This window comes from Lactuca virosa, chromosome 1 (assembly GCF_052849685.1).
Source record: "Lactuca virosa cultivar CGN04683 chromosome 1, Lactuca_virosa_CGN04683_v6, whole genome shotgun sequence".
NCBI lineage: Eukaryota > Viridiplantae > Streptophyta > Magnoliopsida > Asterales > Asteraceae > Lactuca > Lactuca virosa.
Window position 1 is genome coordinate 192,775,378 of NC_136426.1, and position 24,086 is coordinate 192,799,463.

Here is a 24,086-nt window from a genome sequence, read left to right on the forward strand (position 1 = left end):
TGGACCGCGGTCTAGTCCGAGGAGAGGAGGGTTCGTGGCACCTGCGAAGCTCGGATGGTGAGTCAGAAGCGAGGCGCGTCGGATGGGGATTGACTTCGGCTTCGGTCCAATGAGACAGCGACAGGTATGCGACACGCGGCGGAGCCAGCTTCAGATGAGTCATGGGTCGGACTTATCCATGCAAAATTTCTCGGGTAATGGGATTTTTCTCGATTTTTGTGCCCCGAACTTCTAAAATCCATAACTTTCGCATACGGGCTCCGTTTTTGACGTTATTTATATGCACGCGTAGGTAAAAATACGCTCTACAACTTTCATTTAGACTTCATTGGCTAATTTTGACTTTAATTTTTATATTATTATTTTTAACAGACCGGGACAGGAAATCCGTTAAAAATTCATAACTTCTTCATCCGACGTCCGTTTTCGTCTGTCTTTTTACCATTGTACTCCTATTGACGAGACCTTCGATTCTCATTTAGGTTGTGTCGGCTAAAAATCATTCGATCTAAAATTCGAGTTTTTAGCTGTCTAATGCTAAGCTGAAACTTCGAAAAATCATAACTTCCTCATACGAAGTCAGATTTGGGCGTTGTTTTTATACATACTCTCGGTTTAATGAACACTACGAATTTCATTTAGATCACCAAGGCTAAAAAGTAGTTTATCAAAAACTCACTTTTTACGACATTCGACACCGTGCCGGTTTTGTCGCGAAACTTCGACAGGTCATAACTTCTTCGTTATAACTCGGATTTCGGCATTCTTTATATATCCGTAATGCTTGTCATGACCACTAAAACTTTCTTATTAGATATCGACTTTATCTAATATTTATTTTCGACGCTCATTTTTATTCTTAATTAATTAACTCCTAGTAATTAAGCATAAGCCACATAAAACACATAATATTCACATAATTCCTTTTCATTTCTTCTAAATGAGTTACAAAGGTTAACCTAGACTATCACGTTAATATTAATGCCTAGCCTAGAAACACGAGCATTACACTAGAGCTTGTTAGTTTTTCTATGTACCAGCTTACATAGAATGCATTCTGAATAATCAGATCTAAACTGATTGCATGACTAGGAAAGTCACAGCAGAACTGGAATCGTTTTTATTATTGAATTTTGTTTAGTTTATTTTCATTACAATTTTTAGTTTTTAGTTTAATTTTAAAACCCCCTTTTATATTTTCTGTTTCATTGACTAAAATGTCCCTGATGCAAAAAGACATTACCATTAGGCTATGTCCCTGAGGATTTGACTCTGCTTTCATGTGCTAGATTTTTAGTGCAACCAACAGTGAAATTTTATTTGCTTAATACTCCCACGATAGCGTGTTAACAAATCGGCGCCGTTGCCGAGGACACGGTGCTTTCTAATAGTTTTATGGCCATAGTTTTTTGTTAATGTACACCTCTAGCTTTTGATCCATAAATCGAAATAACTCGAAGAAAACTGAAGAAAAAAGCAGCACAGAAAAAACAATTAGCTGGTTTCTTTGGTTCATCATGATCCTCCCTACCACCTGAAATCACCACACCACAAGGCACTCCCTTGTGGAACGAACCAGACCATACTTTTTAGTTTTTTCCAAAAGTACCCCTAACTTCACCTTCGAACAATCCTTTAAAAACATATTCCCCACCATCCTCAGTAAAATATGAAACCACAGACTCATCAGAAACCGAATCTGAAGAATCAGACATGAGTGGAGACGAAGCAGAAAAGACTCTCAGAGAGTGGGCCACTCTAGAGGTCAATCAACAACCCTTCTGTATTACCTTTCTGGAAGCCCAAAACTTTGAACTCAAATCTAGGTTGATACATCTTCTTCCCACGTTTCGAGGTCTAGAAAATGAAGACCCACATAAATTCCTCAAGGAATTTCATGTGGTATGTTCAGGAATGGAACCACATGATGTTACATAAGATCAGATAAAGTTAAGGGCAGTCCCCTTTTCAGTTCAAGATACAGCAAGAGAATGGTTATATAAGCTCCCATCCGGTTCGAATAATACTTGGACAAAACTCGTGAAGCTATTTTTAGAGAAATATTTTCCAGAAGAGAAGCTTTACACACTTACTGAGAAAGATTTAAAAAGCTTCTGATTCGGTGTCCACAACATGGGATCAACGATTATCAGCTCTACAACTGCTTCTGTGAAGGTCAGACACCCATGGAGAGGCGCCTAATAAATGCTTCTAGTGGCGGTTCCTAAGGAGATATGACGCCAACCGAAATCCTAGAGCTGATCGAAAAGTTGGTAATAGAGTAAAAACATTCTGGTAATGAAGACGAATGGTATCCAAATCAACCAAGGGGTGTCAAGGAAGTCAACAATACTTATATGGAGTCTTAGATTTCTGAACTAACAAAGGCTATTCTACTATTGACAAAAGAAAAAATAGTTGCGAAAAAACAATGTGGAATATGGTTGAAGACGGACCATCCTACTGATATTTGTCCAATTTTGCAAGAGGATGATGCTCCAGTCAAAGCTGTTAGAGGATACCAGCAACATAAAAACTTTAATCAGCCTCCTAATTTTTATAAGAACAATAATTTTTAGCCAAGACAACAATTTCAACATCCTCTGGGTTTTCAGCAGCATCCAAATTACCAGCCCAATTTTCAGAATCGGCAACAACAAAATTTCCAGAACCCAAATTTTCTGAACCAGACTTCTCACCAGCAACCCAACAGTTTCAGCATGGCCTTAAAATATATAGCGAAGAGTCTTTCCACAAGCACCCAAGCATTTCATACAGAAACCAAAGCTAGTATAAAGAATCTAGAACAACAGGTGTCTCCACTTGCTACTTTTGTGGGTCGTATGGAATCTCAAGGAAAGTTACCAAGGAAAACTGAAAATAATATGAAGCACAATGTGAGTGCTATTTCCTTGAGAAGTGGAAAATTTTATGGAGGCCCAAGCGCATCTGAACCAACAACAGAAGCTGAAGAAGAATATGAAGAAGTTCTGGTTGAAGAAGATGTAAAAGAAACAAAAAAAAGAGTATGAAGAGGTGTTGGTTGAAGAAGAATCTGAAAATATGGAAGAGAAAGAAACTCCACAACCAGCTAAGCAGAACCTGAAGGAGTACAAACCCTTACCTCAATTCCCATCAAGATTGAGTAATACGAAGCGCGGAAGAGGATGAAGACATTATAGAAATGTTTGGTAAGGTTGAGGTAAATCTTTCACTTTTGGATGTTATCCAACATATCCCTCGATATGCCAAGTTTCTGAAAGATTTATGCAATTCAAAGAAAAAAATGAAATTTAATGAAATTATCAAAGATGACGAAAATACTTCTGCCATTTTGCAAAAGGGTTTACCTCCAAAGTGCAAGGATCTGGGGATTTTCTCAGTTCCTTGTAAGTTGGGTGACCTAAAATTTTCAAATGTCATGTTTGAGTTAGGAGCTTCAGTCAATGTCCTTCCCTTTTCTGTTTTTGAAAAAATAAAAATGGGAACTTTACAAAAGACTGAGACAATTATTCAGTTGACTGACGACTCGAAAGTACACCCAAAAGGTGTACTGGAGGATGTTCTTGTCCAAGTGGATAATCTAATTTTTCCCGCTAATTTTTACATTCTGGACATGGGTAATTTGGACACTTCAGATACAAACTCTATCATTGTAGGAAGGTCATTTATGAAAACTGCAAAAAACAAAAATAGACGTTTTTAATGGCACAATTTCAATGGAGTTTGACGATGAAGTGGTTAATTTTAAAATTAATGATGATAATTTTTCTTCTGATAATATTTCTGTTATTTATCTGGGTACTAGCAGTCCTTTATCTGAGGGTTGCTGTGAGTTTTCTAATATCTCTATGCAAGAAATATTTGTAGATAGGAATTTATCAGACATATCAGAAGAGCTAAAAAAGGGAAATCTTTGGGAAAAAGAAGAAAAATTAACTGCTGAAAAGAAGTTATCTGAAGGGGATGAGATGGAGTTGATCAAAAATAATCTTGGGGAGGAAGAAAAGAAGATTTCTGGAAAAAGGAATAAAGAAAAAGTGATGATTTCTACTGAGAAAGTTTCTGAAAAGAAATTTTTTAAAAGAAAAGAATCCGAAGAATTCAAGGAAGAGATTTCTGGGAAGAATAGGAAATTCAGAAAAAGAAAGAAATCTAATCATCTGAAAAACTTATCTGATAAAATTTTGGAGTCTTTCCAGTTTGCTGCACAAGTCCCAGATCCACCTATATTGTCATATTTGAAGGGATCTGGAGTAACATGGAAAAGAGTTGAGCTTCAGAGAAGTCTCAACCACACCAGTTAGCCAATCTGGTTGGGCAAAATCGAGCTAACGACTTTAAAAATATGCATCTTTCCGGGAGGCAACCCGATGAGTAGTTTTTAGTTTTTTTTACGCTTTCAATAGAGAGATGGCCGTAGTTCCAAGCAAGTTTGGAGAAATCAGAGGACCGATAGAGTTGCTGAAATTCAGATTTTTCGCCATATCTTCATCAAAATAAAATTTCTGCAAACCTATCAGGTACATTCATTCCTAACTGCACTCTTTTTATTTTTATATGTTTTGTTGAGTTGTTTATTTCTCTGTGAGCATTGAGGACAATGTACCATTTTAAGCTTGGGTAGGAGGTTAGTGTAAAAATTTTCATTTTTTGTTAAAAAGTTTAATTTTCAGTTTTTCAGTTAAAATTTTAAAATTTTGTTAAAATTTTAAAATTTTGTTAAAATTTTTAATTTTTCAGTTTTTTAGTTAAACTTTTCAAATTTTATTTTCCATTTTGCATTTTATTTTCTGCAATGCATTTTCATAATAAATTTGAAAATTCCAAAAAATATTTTACTTTTTATTTTTCTGCATTTATAGAAAAAAACCCAAAAAGATTTTATTTCTAGTTATTTTAGTTTTTTTTTTCTGCATATTAAAAATTTTAAAAAATATTAAAAAAAAATCAAAAAATTTGAAAAATATTACATGAGATGAGGATATCTATTTACATTCGATAGCTCTGTTAAGATGAAGTGTGATAGTTACCGAAAATAACAGTCTCATTACAATAAATTTTAAGAATTATCTTTTGAAAGTGTTTGAAATGTTTCGGAAATATGAACCAACATATGAGTCGGATAATTTTTACATGGAAGTGTGGGATGAAAAAACGAACAGTGTTTTAGGAATAATTTTCTTGAATGCCTTAAAAAGAACCTAGATTGGAAGACCCTTTTCTTTCCTTGAAGTACTAAACCCTATAGTTTCTGTGCCTTTTGAGTTTAGGAGGGAACTCTTGTTATACCCACAATTTATTATCATTTTTTAAGTATTGAAGATATGGTGGGCCTCAAAGTAAAATCTGCGCCCAGTCAATATATATATATATATATATATATATATATATATATATATATATATATATATGTGTGTTAGAAGTGGTACATCAAGAAAACTTAAAGAAATCTTAAATTCAAAGTCAAATCCAAGTCGAAATCAAGAACCAAGCAAGTCAAATCTGAAGAGTTGATTAAGACAAAGAAGATGTGTGGTATAATGAGATGGATCCCTCAATAGTGGAATCATAGGGGCAAACTTGGATTTTCTGTCCATAATGGAGCTTACCGTATTTACTGGACGAGTTCGAAAAAAAAGGAGGGGTTGGTCAAGCTAAGTTCTTAGTAACGAATTTTTGTGACATTATTCTTTAAAAATACGTTGTTTTCACAAATTTAATTCGGCGTAAAAATTATTTGCTCAAACTTCGTTTGACTTATTAAATATGAATTCTGAATATATAATAAAGGTATTAAGACTGTTGTCTAGGTAGTGATTTCATTGGAGCTTCCTCGTTGTTAAATCTGACCATGTGAGAAAAAAAAGAGTGAAGTATTTTTAGTTCAAGTTTTTAAGTTTTCTTTTATTTATTTTAGTTTTTGTTCTAGGTTCTGTTAGGTCATCTACATCTTTCTGTTTGTTTATAATGTTTAATCTTTTTATTACTTGAGGGCGAGATTTGATAGATATCATTTTATGCATCTTTTAGGGTAGTTTTTATTAGCATTTTGAATCATTTTTTATGCTTTTTCATGTGCATTAGTTTAAATAATGTTCAGCTCATGTATTTCACAATAATTTTTGTACTGCTCATGTATTGGTGTTTATTTTCAGGTAATTTGAAGTGGAGTGGGAGTTTGAAAGTCTTTGGAGCACATTTGGAGCTTATTTGGAGTCAAAATGCTAAAAAAGACCAAATATAGGCTATATCTCACCAAAAACGGGTCGTTCTTCACTTACGAAACATAAACGGAGGATTTTTGATTTTTTTGGGGGCATTTTAAAATTTCGGCCCTAAAGCACGGGTCGTGCCTACCTCCATATGCCATTATTTTGGGTATTTAATCCTGCGAAGCCCAAGCACGGGCCGTGCTTCCCCAGCTTTTGATTTTTTCTGATTTGTTTTGGATTTTAAAGTTGTGATGACCTGGCATGGGCGTGCCCCCAAGCATGGATCGTGCTTACCGCCAGATGCCTTAGTTTCTGCCCAGATTGCTATATAAATACCAGATACCCTCTAAGTCGATTGGAGAGACGATTCCAGACGATGAAAAACCCTTCTAAAGGCGATTTCTACACTTTTCATCACTTTCTGAATATCTGAAGGTTGTGGATCATCTCCCACGTTTAGTTTAGTAAGATTAAGTAGTTTAATGTTTCTTTTTATTGTTCTAGATCAGAGTTTAGCCATGTTTGACTAAAAGACTAGTTTTCAGTTCTACATAGACTAGTACTTTTCATGTGATTAGTTTTCATATCTGGTTTTCTTTTTGTGTTTCTATTTAGATTTTTCGGTTTTGAGCTTAATGAACGTTTGATTTTAATTCTTATTAGTTTGATCACCTAGTTAGGGTTTTATCATTCCATTTAATCAGTTAATAGAATCTGTAATTGTTCTTGTCAACTGGTAAACGTAACAAGTATCAGCTTGGTTTCGTGTTTGGGATTTAACTCTGGTATAAACTGTAAAAATGATATCTTTACGCTTCCGAGCTTGTGAGAAGTATTGGGTATTGTGGGAATTTTACACAAATCATAAAGCTGCTTTTCTGATTTAATTAAGAGCTTGTTTAATTGACTAGTAAAAAGTTATGGTTAATTCAAACAGCTTGTTTTGGTTAACTAATTAACATAAAAGAGATTATACTAGAGCTTGTTAGTTTTTATCAATACCAACTTTGATAGAACACATTCTGAATAATCAGATCTGAACTGATTGCATGATTAGGAAAGTCGTAGCAGAACTGAAATCGTTTTTATTATTGAATTTCGATTAGTTTATTTTCACTACAGTTTTTAGTTTTAGTTTAATTTAAAAACCCTCTTTTATATTTACTGTTTCTTTGACAAGAATGTGCTTGATGCTAAAAGGCATAGACCGTTAAGCTGTGTCCCTGAGGATTTCACCCTGCTTCCCTGTGCTACATTTTTAGTGCAACCAACAGTGAAATTTTATTTGCTTAATACGCCCGCGATAGCGTGTTAAAAAAGATCCGGGCCAATTGACTTTGCCTTGTGAATTTGGCAATTCTATTTCAATAAATGATTTAGTCGATTCGGGAGCTAGCATAATTCTCATATCATACTCTTTTTATGAGAAAATAGCTCTACCAAGGTTCCAAAACACATGAATGACACTTCGAATGGTGAATCACTCAATCACTCATCCACGCGAGATTGTTGAAGATTTGTTAGTGAAAGTTGGAAATTTTATGTTTCCAGTTGACTTTGTGATTCTTGACATGAAAGAAGACGAAGACCTTCCCATAATTTTGGGAAGACCATTCTTGAGCACCGCAAGAACCCTCGTCGAAATCCATGATTCAAAGCTAACATTTCGTGTAGAAGATGAAGAAATAACTTTTGAAACGAACCAAAAAGTGAGTTATGACAAGCCAATAGATGAGGTGTTAGGGGTGAATGATTTGGAAGAATAAAATATCAACGAGTTATATGAAATAGAGAAGCTAATGGAGAAAGAGTTGAAAGCTTGGGAGAAGCCTCAAGTGGAAGAAGTAAAGTGTTCCAAGCCAAAAGCTTCAGTTCATATGACCTTTGAAGTATTCGCGTTCACTACACACAAGGTTCAAGTAGATGAAGCAAGTGAAAAAGAAAGGCTTGATTCGGGTGATGAAGAAGAAATACGCGAGAAGGAGATTGAACAAGGGAATAGTGATCCAATCATTGATAAGATAGAAGTAGAAAAAGAAGATATGAAGACACAACTTTCTAGAAAAGGTAGTTGGGTAAAACGCAAGCATGAGGAAAGTAATAATAAAAAGAAGAAAGAAAACTCGAAAAAGGCATACATAAGGCGAGTTTAAGCATACAAGAAAGTATGGAAGGAGCAAAAGGAGAAAAGGGAGATTCCACTCCTAACCGCAACAACGTAGGGCGGGAAGGAGTCCGGCTCATGACTCCTATAAAAGAAGCACTTATCGGAAGGCAACCCGACGTTTTAAGAGTTTGCAGTTTCTTTTCATTTCTTTTTAATTTTTCTTTTTGTTATTAGTTTTATTTTTGCTTAACCGAATGATGATGTGTTTCTCTAGTCCTTCGATCTTATTTTTGTAGTGTTGAAAGAAAGTGAAGCAATGAAGAAGCTTACTTGAAAAATAAGTCATGAGATTTTGGAAGATTATAATCAAAGACCACATATTTGAATAAGTGTGGGGTGCCTACCAGATGACGAGAAGTGTTTGGAAGAATTTTATAGAAATAAAAGGTCAGGAATGGTCCTTAGCCATTAAGAAGTAAAGATGCATTATATTTTGGCTCTAAAATACATTCTGAGAAGCCTCCACAACGTGTCCATCACTTCCATGCCATGACGTTTATTTTATCACGATTGAATTCTGTCATACCTACCCCCATTACATGGCTATGACTTCCACGTTGTGGCCTATGTTCAGAACACTTTTTGAAGATGGTTCTTTGGTTTATTTTTATCCGGCACATTTACATTCATGAGAAGAGGGTCCACAAGCAATGTTTTCCGGCCAATATACGATATGTCAACCACACAAGTTTCAGATTCAATCTCGCCACTACAATCCAGGGGGTGTGTGGTCCAATTTCTCCTTTTTAATTTTATGTTCTTTAATTGTTTAAGTATGCAATGGGGACATTGCATCAATTAAGTATGGGGTAAGGGGTTAAATATAGGAATGCAGGCTTACTGATGATACAAAAATGACTAGGATTTAAAAAATTATTTTAGAAAGACTTGAAATAATGGTCTAAAATTGAATCTAGTTAAAAAATTGTTGTATTGTTGTGTTGAGACCTAGGTTGCTAGTGTTGCGTGGGATGATCCGATGCGAGCTTCGATGTTTATTTGAGCCAACATATGTTCTAGTATATATGTCGCTTCCCTCTCCTAGTGAAATCATGAGACAAAAACACGACCTTTCCCAGTTTGAGGGATGTAAAAAGTTTTGCTGTGAGAAAACCTAGACCTAATAAAAAACTTACCAGTGACTGATTTTATCTCTTGGGTCCTTTCTGTCAAAATAAAGCAACTCAATTTATCATTTTTATCTATTTACTTTTCTGCATTGTTGATTCTATTTATATATAAAAATAAGTAACCGTTCAGGAATGAGACCAATCTGTGGCCTTTGGAACTCGATGAGTATTCCCCCTGGGGCATTTTCTATCCACCTAATTATAAAATCTAGGATGTATGGGAAGAAATATTATTTAAATGGGTTTTGATAGAAAGTCATGGGTCTCATTAGTGACCTAAGGGATTCTGAGTATTCCAATGAATCTTTTAGAAAGTCACGAACTAAAGTTTTAGAAAAGTTTCAACTAAGATAAAGTTTATATGTGATAATTGGAAGCTGAAATATTAAGAAAAGAAAAAAATGAAAAAAGCTCCACAAAAAGATAAAGTTGCTACAATAAAAGTGTAGTTATATTTTTAGGATAATTATATTATATAATATTTTTCATTTTTTTTGAGTCACTTGACATTTGACGATAACTTTTGAGACGAAAGGGGGTAAATAAAAAGGTATAGGAGATAAGAATGCCAAAAATGAATGTTGTTAGAATTGACTGGGAAGTGTTTATGATAATTGTGAGTATTTATGATTGGGGAGGTTTTTAGGAATTTTAGACACAAATATATTCATTGTGGTCTTGATGTAATGGATGAGCTTAAAATGGATTGTCTTGTGCGATGTTGATGGCTAGGGTTTTGATGTGATGGTATGATAATGATAAAAATCAGTTTTGGTTGGGGCAAGGAAAACGTAAGTGTGGTGTATTTTGATATTGCCATATTTATACATATTTTAGGCATTATTAAAATACATTTTTAGCTATAATTTGGTAAAATGCAAAGATATTTGGTACTTATTGAGTTAAATTACATTTTGCAGTCAAATATGACATTCTTGAAGGAAAATGACCAAAAATGACAAAAGCTGGAAACTTGGAGGTCAAAGCTAGCGGCAACATGGAAGAAGAGAAAAAGTCGTGCATAAATTGCATGCCACGAAGTGGCCACCTGTCCTGACATAGAAGCTTCCAGTGAATTGGGGCATACGTGTTTTAAGTGTTGACCACAACGTGTCATATATTCCCCACGCCGTGGCAACCATATTTTTTGGTATCTATATAAACCAGACATTAGGTCAAATTTTACAGGTTGGCTTGAGGATTAAGCTAAGGTTTATGATTGAAAACCCTTAGAAAACCCTCAGTAGTGAAGAGTTCGAATTGCATTCAAGCTTTCAACATAATTGAAGGAAGATCATCATTGGATCATTTAGTTTGCTAGATTTTACCATGTATTTTCTAGTTAACTTCGATTTCATGTTTGTTTATGTTTTAGTTATGGGCTAATCACCCCATACTTATGTTTGGTGAAGATGAACCTGAATCTTCTGTGTTGATTTCAATTACTAGATTATGTTCATTTTACTTGTGTTTGACAATAAAAAATCCTAGCATGTTGTAGTTTTAGGTTTTATTTCTTATTAATCAAGTTCTGTGTGAATGATGATCATTCTAGTTGCATGAATTTGTTACCTAAGTGCTTATGATCATTAAATAATTAGAGCTAGTGATTAATCATATCCTATGGTTAAGTAATTAAAAGATAATAACTTTAGCTATGTTACAGAACTTAATTGATCATTAATGCATGCTTGAATTGCTTGTCTTGATCCACGATAGGTAATTTATCGATTTATCATTCATAATCCAATTCATACTCATATCAATTTTGTGTTTAACTTGTGCTTGATCATTTCATGGTAATTCGTAGATTGGTACATCTAGGTATTTAATCATAATAACTAGTACTTTAAAGAATTGGTAATTAATATAATCATCCACTAGAAATCAATCATAGGAAAGGGGGAAATCGAAACTAAACATAAGTACTCTTTAATCTTGAAGTAAAAATCAATTTCTTTGCTTGTTAGTTTTAATTAAGTGATAGTAGTTTGAATTAAGTTACTAAACTTGCAAATCAGTAAAACCCCCAATTTAAAGTTTGTTTTCTGAGCTTAATGCATTAAGTTGTTTCCATCGAATCTATGAACTCCAATTCTCAGATCTCCTTCAAAATGATGTCTAGAAGGGTAAAGTTTCCAACTTTACCTTTAGGAACCATCCAAGTTGAGTAAAACCTAAACCCTAGACTCATTAGAGTGATGCTTGACCCATTAAGCCCTTAAACTCTCAAAACAAAGTCCCAATATGCAGATCTGATCCCCAAAGGCTGGAAAATCACATAAAGTTTCCAACTTTACGTGCATGCATGCAAAAAGGAACCCTAGGGCTCAAAATGGGTTTAATAAAGGACTTAATGCATAAATGGGACCTAATACCTAGTAAAGTTTGCAACTTTAAGCCAAATGAGGCCATAAAAAGGCTAGATCTTGATGGGTTTTATGTACTCTAACATTCCTATGGTGCACATACAACCCTAATGCTTTGGATCTAAGTTTTCTCTAATTATACGTGCAATATTGGTTTCCAAAGCATGAAGCCTAAACTAGCATACAAAATTTGATATATGAATCATAAAACAAGTTAGAATATTACCTTTTGATGTAGCTAGTAGAACTTTGGCCTTAAGAGAACTTAGCACCCCAAGTGTTGTGCCTCAAACAAGTCACAAACACCAATAAACAACTAGATGGATATGAGAGAGGTTTAGGAGAGTCAAAAATCGGATTCTTCTTCTTGGAATGCAAGTAGTACACGATTTTAGGCTTAGGGTTACATATATATAGTGTAGAATTCCAAGAGTCATGAGTAACCCTAATTCTTACACTTAAGCTTATGATCCATGCATTTGATTTGGACTAACACTTCATGGACTAACCCATAAGCTTAACCCATCACAAATCAATCATGGATCATTAGCCCAATCCATATGTATCAATTTAATTAGTCTCTTTTGATCACTAAATTAATTCTAATTAACTCTTGATCAATACTAATTAAATAATATGATTTCTTAATAAATATATTATACTTATAATATATTAGTAAATCATAAATAACCTCTTACTCAAATATCCATCTATCAAATTGTTCTGGTGAAGGCACCCCGAAATGGACCATGCTACTATCGGGTGAAGTACATACCAATTATAGTTATGGGCTTAGACACCTAATCCAACAGTCTCCCACTTGGATAAGTCTAATAACTATAATTGCCAATGCAACTTAAAATCTGATTAGCAATCATAGCTCTCAGAAAGCCGTTGTCATACTCTGATGCGTCCATTAGATAAGTGATCATATAATCCTCTGTTCTTCAAGATATAGTGTGGACGAAGACATGGAATAAAGTCATACTCTTTGTCCAACAATTTGTTTCCCGATTTCTGATTTTTTTGACATAGAACTTAGTTGAACATATCAATTGCGTCCTGACTGCGCCTGACACATAAGTCAAAACAAAATCATTGAGGGGCCCAAGATATCACTTTTAATCATCTTAGGATAAAAGGAACAAATAAAATTCGAATTATATGCTTGTACTAACTACTCGTTAAATCATACACACCAACACGTTTTATAACATCAAGTTACTGATGCGTTTACACACTGTCAATGTACAACCAACTCATAATCAACAACTCATATATCTTGGTTTGAAGACTATATGATATTATCATCTCACAATCACTCATGATAAATTCCATGAAGTGATTCATGTGAGTGTGGGTTTAGTCCAATACTCAAATCTTAAGATGTCCCATGCATGTAGTAGGAAGGTCTTAATGGATTAAGACCTTAGGTTAAGATCTTTCTGGACGTCCAAAGTGTTAAAGTTCGAGACTTTATGAGTCCTAGGCACATTTGGTCACTGGATCTGAGGTTTGGGCTTAAGTGCTTAAGCCATTAAGCACTTATTAGAGTTTTGGCAAAACTCACATACGCCCTGCGTAAGGTTTTGTACGCCCAGCGTACTGGGTCAATGACCCCGTTTTCCAGTCAACGCGAGACTCACGTACGCCCCGCGTAGCCTTTGGGTACGCCCATCATACGCCTTCTGTGGGCTTTTGTGATTTGGGCTTCGGGCGTTGGGCTGTTCATGGACTAGTTGGGCTTGGGCCTTTGCTGGACTTTATGGATATGGTGTTTTGGGCCAAGTCTTGATAGTGGATCTTGGAGTTGGGCCCATTTAGGAAGTTGGGCCCAATTTGGTAAATTGGGCCAATATTAGGCCCTACACATATGGACTTGTAGATCATGGATTGGTATTGGGCCTTGGCCCAAATGAGAGAAAAGGAAAATTGAACTAATATTATTTGTGGGATTCTTGGTCAAGATTAATATTCCTGTTTTTGAATTATTGCTCGCTATTTTGGGTAGCTCGGGATTTTTGGCGAGTCGGTGATTCGGGAGTTTGATTCTTCATTTCAGATCGGCTTAGCAAGGTGAGTTATCCTCACTATATCAACAGGGTCTACGGCACCAAGGCCGGCCCTTATCGGATATATATCCGGGTATTCGCTTGATACGTTTATTGATCTGTTAGATCTGCATTCTGGTAGTTAGGATGGTATTATGCTAGTGACCTGGTTTAGGTCGGTATCCTGGTATATAGGATGATGTTATGTTAGTGACCGGTTAGGTCGGTATCCTGGTTATAAGATGGTTGTTGTGTTAGTGATCTGTTAGATCGGTATGATTATCTGTTATATACATGCTAGCGTATGATATTTATGAGCACATGATTGTTGATTGGTATGGGGGTTGGGTTGAGGCGGGTCCTGCTTTGTGCTGTAGGCCAACATACCCGGGGCGGACCGGATAGACTGTAGGCCCAGGAGGGCACATAGTCAGGCCGAAGGCCCGGATAGCGGTACGGATAGGCTGAAGGCCCCGAGAGAGTGGACCAGACGTTCTGAGGCTCGGGGAGTGGACCAGATAGACTGAAGGCCCGATGCGGGCGGACCAGTCACACTGTAGACTCGAGATGCATGGCTGTTTTGTGTTTGTTATATGATATGTTATGGTTGTATGAGGTAGGTATTTTGGGGGGTAAATCACTAAGATTTCGAGCTTACTGTAATAACTGAATGGTTTTATATGATTTAAAAAGTTTTAAATTGGCTCAATTTTTATGGATGTTACAGCTGGCCCATGCGAGGCTCTCTCTCTCTCCGTGAATAACCAGTTCTCCCCTACTTGGGGTTTGAACCCTCACTAACTGACGCTCGCAATCTATCATGGCCCCATTGGGGCCCAACCAATCCATCCCGATGATCACCTTCAATCCTCGCAAAGGAATCGGAACCAAATCGATAGGAAACCTCTCCCCGAACATATTCAGAACACTCCTCCGAAATTCCCTTGCAGCACTCATGGTGCGGTCATCCGTAATCTCCACCTCGAGTGGGGAATCCAAAGTCTGCGGAGCATCATGAAACTTCTTGCTGAGCGCAAGAGATACAAACGATCGGGTAGCCCCCGAATCAAAAAGAATCTGAGCTGACAAACCATTGACCAAAAAGGTCCCTATATAAAATCATAACAACATAAGCATAATAATAAAATAAACAAGACAGAAATAGATCACATACCAGTCACGACGTGAGGCGCTGCTCGGGCCTCCTCAGTAGTCAGCTGAAATGTGCGGCTCTTCACCGCAGGAGCTTCTGCCTTGATTGGGCGGCCATCTATAATCCTCATCATGGCAGGCGCAGGCACAACCATTGCTCCTCCTCCTCTAACCAACCTCAGAAAATCGACCTTTTTATGATATGTCTAGTTGCAGTGGAAACAAATCAAGCCCTTCTTGGGGCAATCCCGACTCATGTGACCTGGCTGGCTACATGCATAACACAGCGAGTCTGCTGCTCGACAGGCTCCACTGTGCGGCTTACCGCACTTGGCACACCGGCCACGACCCTGCTGGGAGGATCAGAGGTCTTATGTGACATCCCCATTTTTACGGCCAGAAAAGACCGATTTCGTTTATGCTTTTATAATAAAATCAAAGTAATCTTTCAAAGAAAAGTGTTGCGGAATTTGTTCCCAAAACAAAATATGATAAAAATTTATCAAAGCATTTCTTAAAGAAATGTATTTTCATTACATTACAAAACTCGGGATGTCATTGTCAATAAAGATCAAAACCATAAACAAAAGATCATAGGCCACAAAACAAAATTGGCCTCAAAACAATATAGGCCTTACAACATTCTATTTATTTTATACTGGCCTATGAATCCATAATCTCTCGTTAGATAATCCAACTATGCTTTTGTCACTACCTGTAATACAAGAAACTGAGTGGGTCAGGCTGGGGAGCTTGGTGAGCATATAGGGTTTTCAATCCACAATAATAAGTTCATTATTTATTTTCATCAAATCATTAACCCGATTACCCATTCCCGTTATCCTCACTTTACGTCCCTAATGCATCTACTCTAAGGGACCTAGCCTAAGGATTTTTTTCATGGTGACAACACTGCTTAGGGGATTCCTCAGCAATAAATGTGAATAAGGAAACCATGGGGGGATGGAGTACATCTGGTGAACACTTAGTTCAAAAACACCTACAGGTTGCGAGCCTGCTAGCGTTCCACTGGACTGCCTAGAATAGTTCGTGGTCGTCATCTATACTCCGCTAGATGACTAGATCATCGTAAACATCGAGGCCACTCATCATTTTATCACGCATCCACTATTTCGTTTACCCATGTTCTACCCAACATATTTGTAGATAAAAAAAATACATACATAGTTTAAATCTGAAGAAAAAGGCTCAGATCTGAAAACCAAATACATCTACAGTTTAGATCTGAAGAAAAGGCTCAGATCTGAAAGCAAAATACATCCACAGTTTAGATCTGAAGAAAAAGGCTCAGATCTGAAAACAAAATACATCTACAGTTTAGATCTGAAGAAAAAGTTTAGATCATAAAGAAAAATTTAGATCTGAAGGAAAAAGTCTAGATCTGAAGGAAAAAGTTCATATCTGAAAAGAAAGAGGTTCAAATCTTTCATCCAGTATACATCTCAAGTAAACAGATAATATATACACATAGCACATAATTTATATAAAATACTTCATATCTATGTGTAAGATGAAAGTGACTATACACTCACCTGATAAAGAGTGATTCGGACAGCACTTCGCTTCTTAAAACAATCTTCTTTGACGAAACCGAGAGGTTTGCTTGAAAACCGGGCTCTGTGCGGGCAGAGTTTTAAACCGAAAAACTCTTTTTCTCGGAGCGTTCGGGCTTTCTTCTACTGCTAGGGAGGTTTCCTAGGCTCTGGGGGTGTTTTGGAAGGCTAAAGAGAGAGTAGATAGAGAAAGATAGTTGAAAATGTGAGGAAAATGGGGCTGCACCTCGCACCCTTTTATAAGCCGAGGCCGAGGACTACATTGGGCGTACTTCCGAGGTATGTTGGGCGTACACCAAGGTTCGCACGTACGTGTTGGAGTCTCGGTGGTGTATCGTGGCTAATTTCGAACCGCAGGAGAAGTTGAACCGCTGAGCGTACCTTCGGTGTACGCGGGGCGTACTTGGTACGCGAGGCGTCTGAAGGTCAACGCGGGGCGTAGCCTCGCATCCAGCTTCGCAATTTGCACCTCCGACTTCTAAAATTCGTAACTTTCGCATATGAGCTCCTTTTTTGACGTTCTTTATATCCACGCGTAGGCGGGACCGTACTCTACAACTTTCGTTTAGACTCTGTCGTCTAATTTTGATTCTATTTTTAAAGTTATATTTTTAACAGGCCGGGACAATAAAGTGCGTTAAAAATTCATAACTTCTTCATCCGACATCCGTTTTTGTCTGTCTTTTTACCGCTAAGCTACTATTAACGAGACCTTCAATTCTCGTTTAGGTTGTGTCGGCTAAAAATCGCTCGGTCTAATATTCAAACTTCGGGCTGCATACTGCTAAGTCAGATTTGAGCGTTCTTTTTATGCACACTCTTGGTTTAACAAACCTACGACTTTCGTTTAGATCACTAAGGCTAAAAAGTCCTCTATCGTAAATTCACTATTTACGTCACGTAGAGTCGTGCCGGTTCTGTCGCGAAACTTTGACATGCAATAACTTCTTCGTTATAACTCGGATTTCGGCGTTGTTTATATCTTCGGAATCCTTGTCACGACCACTACAACTTTCTTTATCGATATCAAGCTTATCTAACATTTTATTTTTGACGCTTATTTTTTATCCTTTATTTATTATATTATTATAAACAAGTAATAAGCACACAAAAGCACATAATTGACATAATATTCAAATAATTCATCTTCATTACTTTGAAACGAGTTACAATGGGTGACCTAGACTATTACATCATCATTAATGCTTAGCCCAGAAACACGGGTGTTACAATTCTCTCCCCCTTATGATGATTCCGTCCCGGAATCATGCATCAGCAAACAAATGCGGATAGCGACTCATCATGTCACTCTCCGTTTCCCAGGTGAGATTTGGCCCATTCAAATGTTTCCATCGTACACGCACTAAGTCGACCATCTTACGTCGCAACTTCTTCGTCTTACGGTCAACAATCGCCTCGGGCTCTTCGATTAGCCTCTTTTTCTCACCCATCCTTAACTCTGAAATTGGAATTATGTCGGGAACTTCTCCCGTGAACTTCCTCAAATAACACACATGGAATGTGTTATGAATACCATCTAGTTCTTCTGGTAGTTCTAGCTTGTAAGCTTGGTTCCCAATCCTTTGAAGAACTTTGAACGGTCCAATGAACCTTAGACTCAACTTTCCTCTTTTCCCAAATCTTATAAGCCCCTTCCACGGTGAGACTTTAAGCAAAACCGAATCTCTAACTTAGAACGTCACCGGTCGTCTCTTCTTGTCAGCATAGGTCTTTTAACGACCCTAAGCTGCTAACGTCCTTTCTCTAATCACCTTCAACTTTTCAGCAGTCTGATGGACTATCTCGGGGCCCATAAACTGCTTTTCTCTGGCTTTAAGCCAACAAGACAGCATACGACACTTTTTTCCATACAAGGATTAATAAGGTGCCATCTTGATGCTCGAATGGTAACTATTGTTGTAGGAAAATTTCTACCAGAGGAAAATCTTCATCCCAGTTACCTTGAAATTCCAGGGTACATGCTCTCAGCATATCTTCAAGTGTTTGAATCGTTCTTTCGCTCTGACCATCGGTCTGTGGATGGTAAGCTTTACTTAAACACAATTTTGCACCCAATTCCTCTTGTAGACTTCTCCAAAATCTTGACATGAAACGGCTATCACGGTCTGATACTATCGTTAAAGGTACACCATGAAGTCTTACTACTTCCTTCACATAAGCATTTGCAAGCTTATCCATAGACCACCTCTCATTGGCTGCTATGAAGTGTGCACTCTTAGTGAACCGATCAACGACCACCCAATTCATGTCGTGACCGTCCTTTGTTCTGGGCAGTTTAGTGACGAAATCCATGGTAATGTTTTCCCATTTACCCATGGGTACAGGTAAAGGTTCCAAACTCCCATATGGTTTCTGATGTTGTGCCTTAACTCTTGCACATGTCACACACTCGGCCACATACTTCGCAACATCAAGCTTCATCGTCGGCCACCAGTAGTAGGGTTTCAGATCCCTATACATTTTTGTGTTGCCAGGATGAATCGAGTACATGGTCTTGTGAGCTTCTTTCATCAGGAGATCTCTTATTCCTCCTGTCTTAGGTACCCAAATAATATCTTGGAATACCTTAAATCCTTGATTATTCTTACCAAACACCAGCGTTTTGCCGAAACGCTCTTCCTTTCGGTCATTCTTTTCTGAAGCTTCTTCCTGAGCTTTCTTGATGCTTTCCACAATCATTGAGACAACTATAATTCTTAATGCTCTTGGCCTTTTCCTTTTAAGGTTCACTTTTCGGCTCAAAGCATCAGCCATGATCCCTTCTTGGTTAACCACATGACCCAAGAATTGGACTTCTCGAATCCAAAAATCGCATTTGGAGAACTTAGCGTACACCTTCTCCTTCTTCAGAACTTCTAACACTTCTCACAGGTGCTTGCCATGATCCTGCTGGCTCTTTGAGTAAACCAAAAATGTTATCTATGAACACTATTATGGATTTATCGAGAAACGGTTTACAAACCCTATTCATCAAATCCATGAATGTTGCTGGAGCATTGGTTAGTCCAAATTACATAACCAAGAACTCATAGTGTCCGTACCTCGTTCTGAATGTTGTTTTCTTAATGTCCTTCTCTCTCACCTTCAGTTCATGATATCCTGACCTAAGATCGATCTTGGAGAAATAGATCGAACCTTGCAGCTGATCGAATAGGTCATCAATCCTTGGCAATGGATACTTGTTCTTCACAGTTGCTTTGTTCAGCTCTCTGTAGTCTATACACATCCTCATTCTTCCGTCCTTCTTTTTCACGAATAACACCGGAGCTCCCCAGGGTGATGAACTAGGTCTATTGAAACCGTTGTCCAATAACTCCTGAAGTTGTGTCATAAGCTCCTTCATCTCTGTTGGTGCTAATCGGTATGGTGCTTTTGCTATTGGTGTTGTTCCTGGTAACAAGTCTATTCAAAACTCCACTTGTCTATCAGGGGGAAATCCAGAATGATCTTCGGGAAAGACTTCCGGATAGTCACACGCCACTGGCATTTGCTGTATCTCTTTCTTTTCTTTCTTTGCATCAATCACAAATGCCAAGTATGATGTGCATCCTTTCGAAAAAGATTTTATGGCTTTCATTAGGGAAATGATTCCAGAATTCACTCTACGTTTGTCCCCGTAGACCACAAATGACTTTTTTCCAAGCGGCTTCACTCTTACTATCTTCTTCTTGCATAGTATCTCGGCATCATTGACGTTAAGCAATCTCTAACAGGTATGAATTTGCCACTGTTAACTTCTACAACTAGGGCATCATCAAGTTTTTCTATAGGCAATGAAAGTCTTCCACCAAATTTATGTGATATAACAGAGTAATTTGGTCAAGAATCAAACAATAAATTGGCAGGCAATCAATTTACAAGAAATGTACCTGAAGCGACGTCCGCTGCTTCCTTTGTTGCTTCGAAGGTCATTTGGAAAGCTCTGGCTTTTGGCTTTGGTAGGACATTGGGCCTTGCTGCCTCCTTCTTAAGGCAACCCTTAGCAATGTGCCCTTCTTCATTGCATCCATAGCACACCCTCTTGTTGGATGTGCACTCGTTGGCGTAATGCCCTGTCCTTCCACATTTGTAGCAAGTCACCTCCTCGCTACATTTCCCCGAGTGTTTCTTTTTACACTTCTCGCACCGCTTTGCTTTGTTTCCTCCTCCTCCAGGTTTGTTTGAAAAAAACTTATTCTTCTTTTTGGACCTTGCAGATCCCTCAAACTTTCTCTTTTCGCCAACCTAAACCTTGGTGGCGGCTCTCCCCTTAATCATCTCCTCAACAGACTTGGCAGCCCAGATAGCTGCCTCCAGAGTAGGTGCTTGGCGGACTGGCATAGAGTACTCCCATGGAATTCCCTTTTCATATTTATCAACTTTTGTCAGCTCGTCTGGAACGATGCGCAAAGCAAACTCCATTTTGTCAGTGAAGGCATTGGTGTATTCATCAATGGACATGCTTCCTTTCTTCAATGTCATGAATTGGTTGTCTAGCTCAAGCAAATTTTGGGTCGAGCAGTATCCGCACTTGAAATGTACCAAAAACTCTGCCCAAGTCAGCTGTAGGGGCTCATTGGGGCTTAGGGTCTTCCCCAAGGTGTTCCACCAGCGAACAACGCCACTTCTGAACTGACGCACTGCAAATGTGGTCTGTAACTTGCCTTTGCAACCACATGTTATGAAAGCCAATTCCATCTCCGATATCCAGTCCATGACTCCAATTGGATCCTCCTTCCCCGTGAAAGTTGATGGCTTGCAAGTTGTGAAGTCCTTATACTTGCATTCGTTCCTCTCGACTCCTTCATGATGGTTGTTCCTCCTGATCACTGGGGGTTCCACCTGACTGACAGTGTGGCTATTATTCCCTTCTTTAGACTCTCTCTCATTCAGTTCTGGTTATTCAACATAAATTGAAGGTTCATCCCTGTTATTCAGCAATAGTTGTCTTATTTCTTCCCTCTGTTCAACCATCATAGCCCGCATCATGGCTTGAACTCCAACCATTGTGACTGGCTCAAGTGCAACTTCGACTATCGGCACCTGCTCAATCACTTGGGGATGAGGCTGCTGATTCCTATTTCCATTTGCGTTTCCAGCTCCACTTCGGGTTCATGCCATCTTGATCTATACACCAAATTAGGTGAATTTAGATCTTTATTCACGATAGATGTTTAAATTTTCCTTATCACTCCGAAACGTTACATGCTAGTTTTAATATCGTATTCGAACGCTTAGAATCCTGAACACATAAGGTTTCTAGATCCGGTCGGCAACTGACCATAGATCCGAACAAATAGTAGCACATAAGGAAACCATAAAGGATTTAGCACATAAAAGCATATTAGGCATCTTTCCTAAAATAAACTAGTGCTCGTGTCTAAAATATGGAAGACACTCATCTCACGATCATCACTTAGCATTCTAAGTTTAAGTCTAGAAATCCTACAAATTCCTAGTTCGCTTAAACTACTGCTCTGATACCAACTGTGACATCCCCATTTTTACGGCCAGAAAGGACCGATTTTGATGCGTGCAAATAGCTACACCTAATTTTAAATTATTAACCTAACTAACTTAACTAACTAAATTGCACCTAGGCAGTGTGCCTAGTCAAATTATAGGATCGTGTGGGTAAGTCGGGTGTCGATCACAGGGAACGATTTTAACTAATTAATATACCTACTACTAAGTTAACCTAAACTTCTAGCAAAGTATTGGTTTTTATCTAATTTTGCAAGTTTAGATGAACTTAACTCTTAACGCAAATTCAATCAATAAACAAACACTTCTGTTAGTTCGAATCCACTTTCCCTCAATGGTTTATAAATTAATTATGACTACTCTTGTTGGTTACCAATTAAAACATTATTAGCAATTCAGTTCTAAATTTACTAATATCAATTAATTCATGTAGATCTATGTATGTTCACACATAATTTAACACAGAATCAATTTTTGAATAATATTGGAGCTATGTAAGATTGGGTTGACAAACACAAATTATGGTCATAACATGAGTTCTCTAGCACATCCTAATTTAGTAATTTAATTACTTTTCTAAGACTGGTTCGATCTTAGCTCTAATAACCTAATGTTCACTAGATTACTAGGTATTCAAATTCATTCATATTAATGGTCATTAACTACACAAAATAAGACATTAAAGCAATCTAACATCAAATCAAGCATGCTAGGTATACCAATCAAACACAAGACATAACCAACAAGCAAAGTCTAAACTAATATATTAAAACCATGAGTTCCAACTTCATCTAGCTAACAGAAGCAACTACATTTAGTTGGACATTCTAACAAATAAGCTAACACAAGTCATAATTAAAAGCATGCTTAAAAGTACCAAACTAAATATCAAATTATGACTTTTTCTTTCTACTTGGTGTTAAGAACAATTCCCAGGTCTTCTTTTTCTTTACTTTCGACTTCTCGAACTTCTCTAAGCCAACCAACTTCTCCAAAGTCGTAGGGATCAAGGATATATATAGTTTTGGATTTTGCCCGATTCACGTCGTGAAATTTGAAGGCTCACCTCGTGAATCCAGTAGATATCCGTATTCAACACGGATTCCTGATCCGTGATGTTTATCTTCTAGAAGGCCTAACTCACGTCGTGAATCGTTTAATACTCACCTCATGAGTTCGTATTTTTCTGAATTTCTTGTATATCAAGCCTTTAACCTCCAAAGTTCCATTCTTTGACGCTTTTAGACCGTTTTCTTCAAAATGTCTTCTTTTTTGCTGCAAAACATAAGTTAGCCTTAAAACTACCATTATTCCATGAAAACAACCAAATACTAATTAAAATGTACTTAAATATTGCCTAAAAACATGTGTAAATATGATAATATCAAATACCCCACACTTATTCTTTGCTTGCCCTCAAGCAAATCTAATTATTTTTAAACTCAAACCCTCATCACTAACATCACATAAGAGAATCCATTTCAAGCTCAGCCATTATACCAAAACCTCAATGCGCATATTTGTGTCTAAAATCTTAATAACTTCCCATTCCTAAAAACTCACAATCCTTATGAACCTTCACCCCTTAGCTTATATGATACTCATTTCTGCAACCCTCCGAATCAATCCTCAGAAATCTTTCTTAACCTCAAGGTAGTTTTTGTAAAGCTACCCAAGCATACATAATCTAGAAATTACAACTTTTGTTACCACCATGGAGCTCTTGAATTCTTCACTTTCTTGAACATTTCATCTTTGATTTCTTTTAATTCACCACATTTTTATGAGATTTTTGGTATCTTCACTTTTTGATTCTTTAGAATTTTGATCTTTTGATCTTCATACATTGAAAGCTCCAAAATTCTTCAACTTTTTGGTAATTTCTCTCTTTTTTTTTTCACATGTAACTCACTTTTTTCACTCAAAAACCTACATGCTTAAGCA

General features: G+C 37.3%; 1 protein-coding gene across 1 annotated transcript; it reads left to right on the forward strand.

The window, feature by feature from the left end:
- Nucleotides 1-3,184: 3,184 nt before the first annotated feature.
- Nucleotides 3,185-3,706, forward strand: LOC145126045 (uncharacterized). The gene has a single exon (XM_079061447.1). It carries the CDS (start codon nucleotides 3,185-3,187, stop codon nucleotides 3,704-3,706), a length of 522 nt encoding a protein of 173 aa, XP_078917573.1.
- Nucleotides 3,707-24,086: the final 20,380 nt, after the last annotated feature.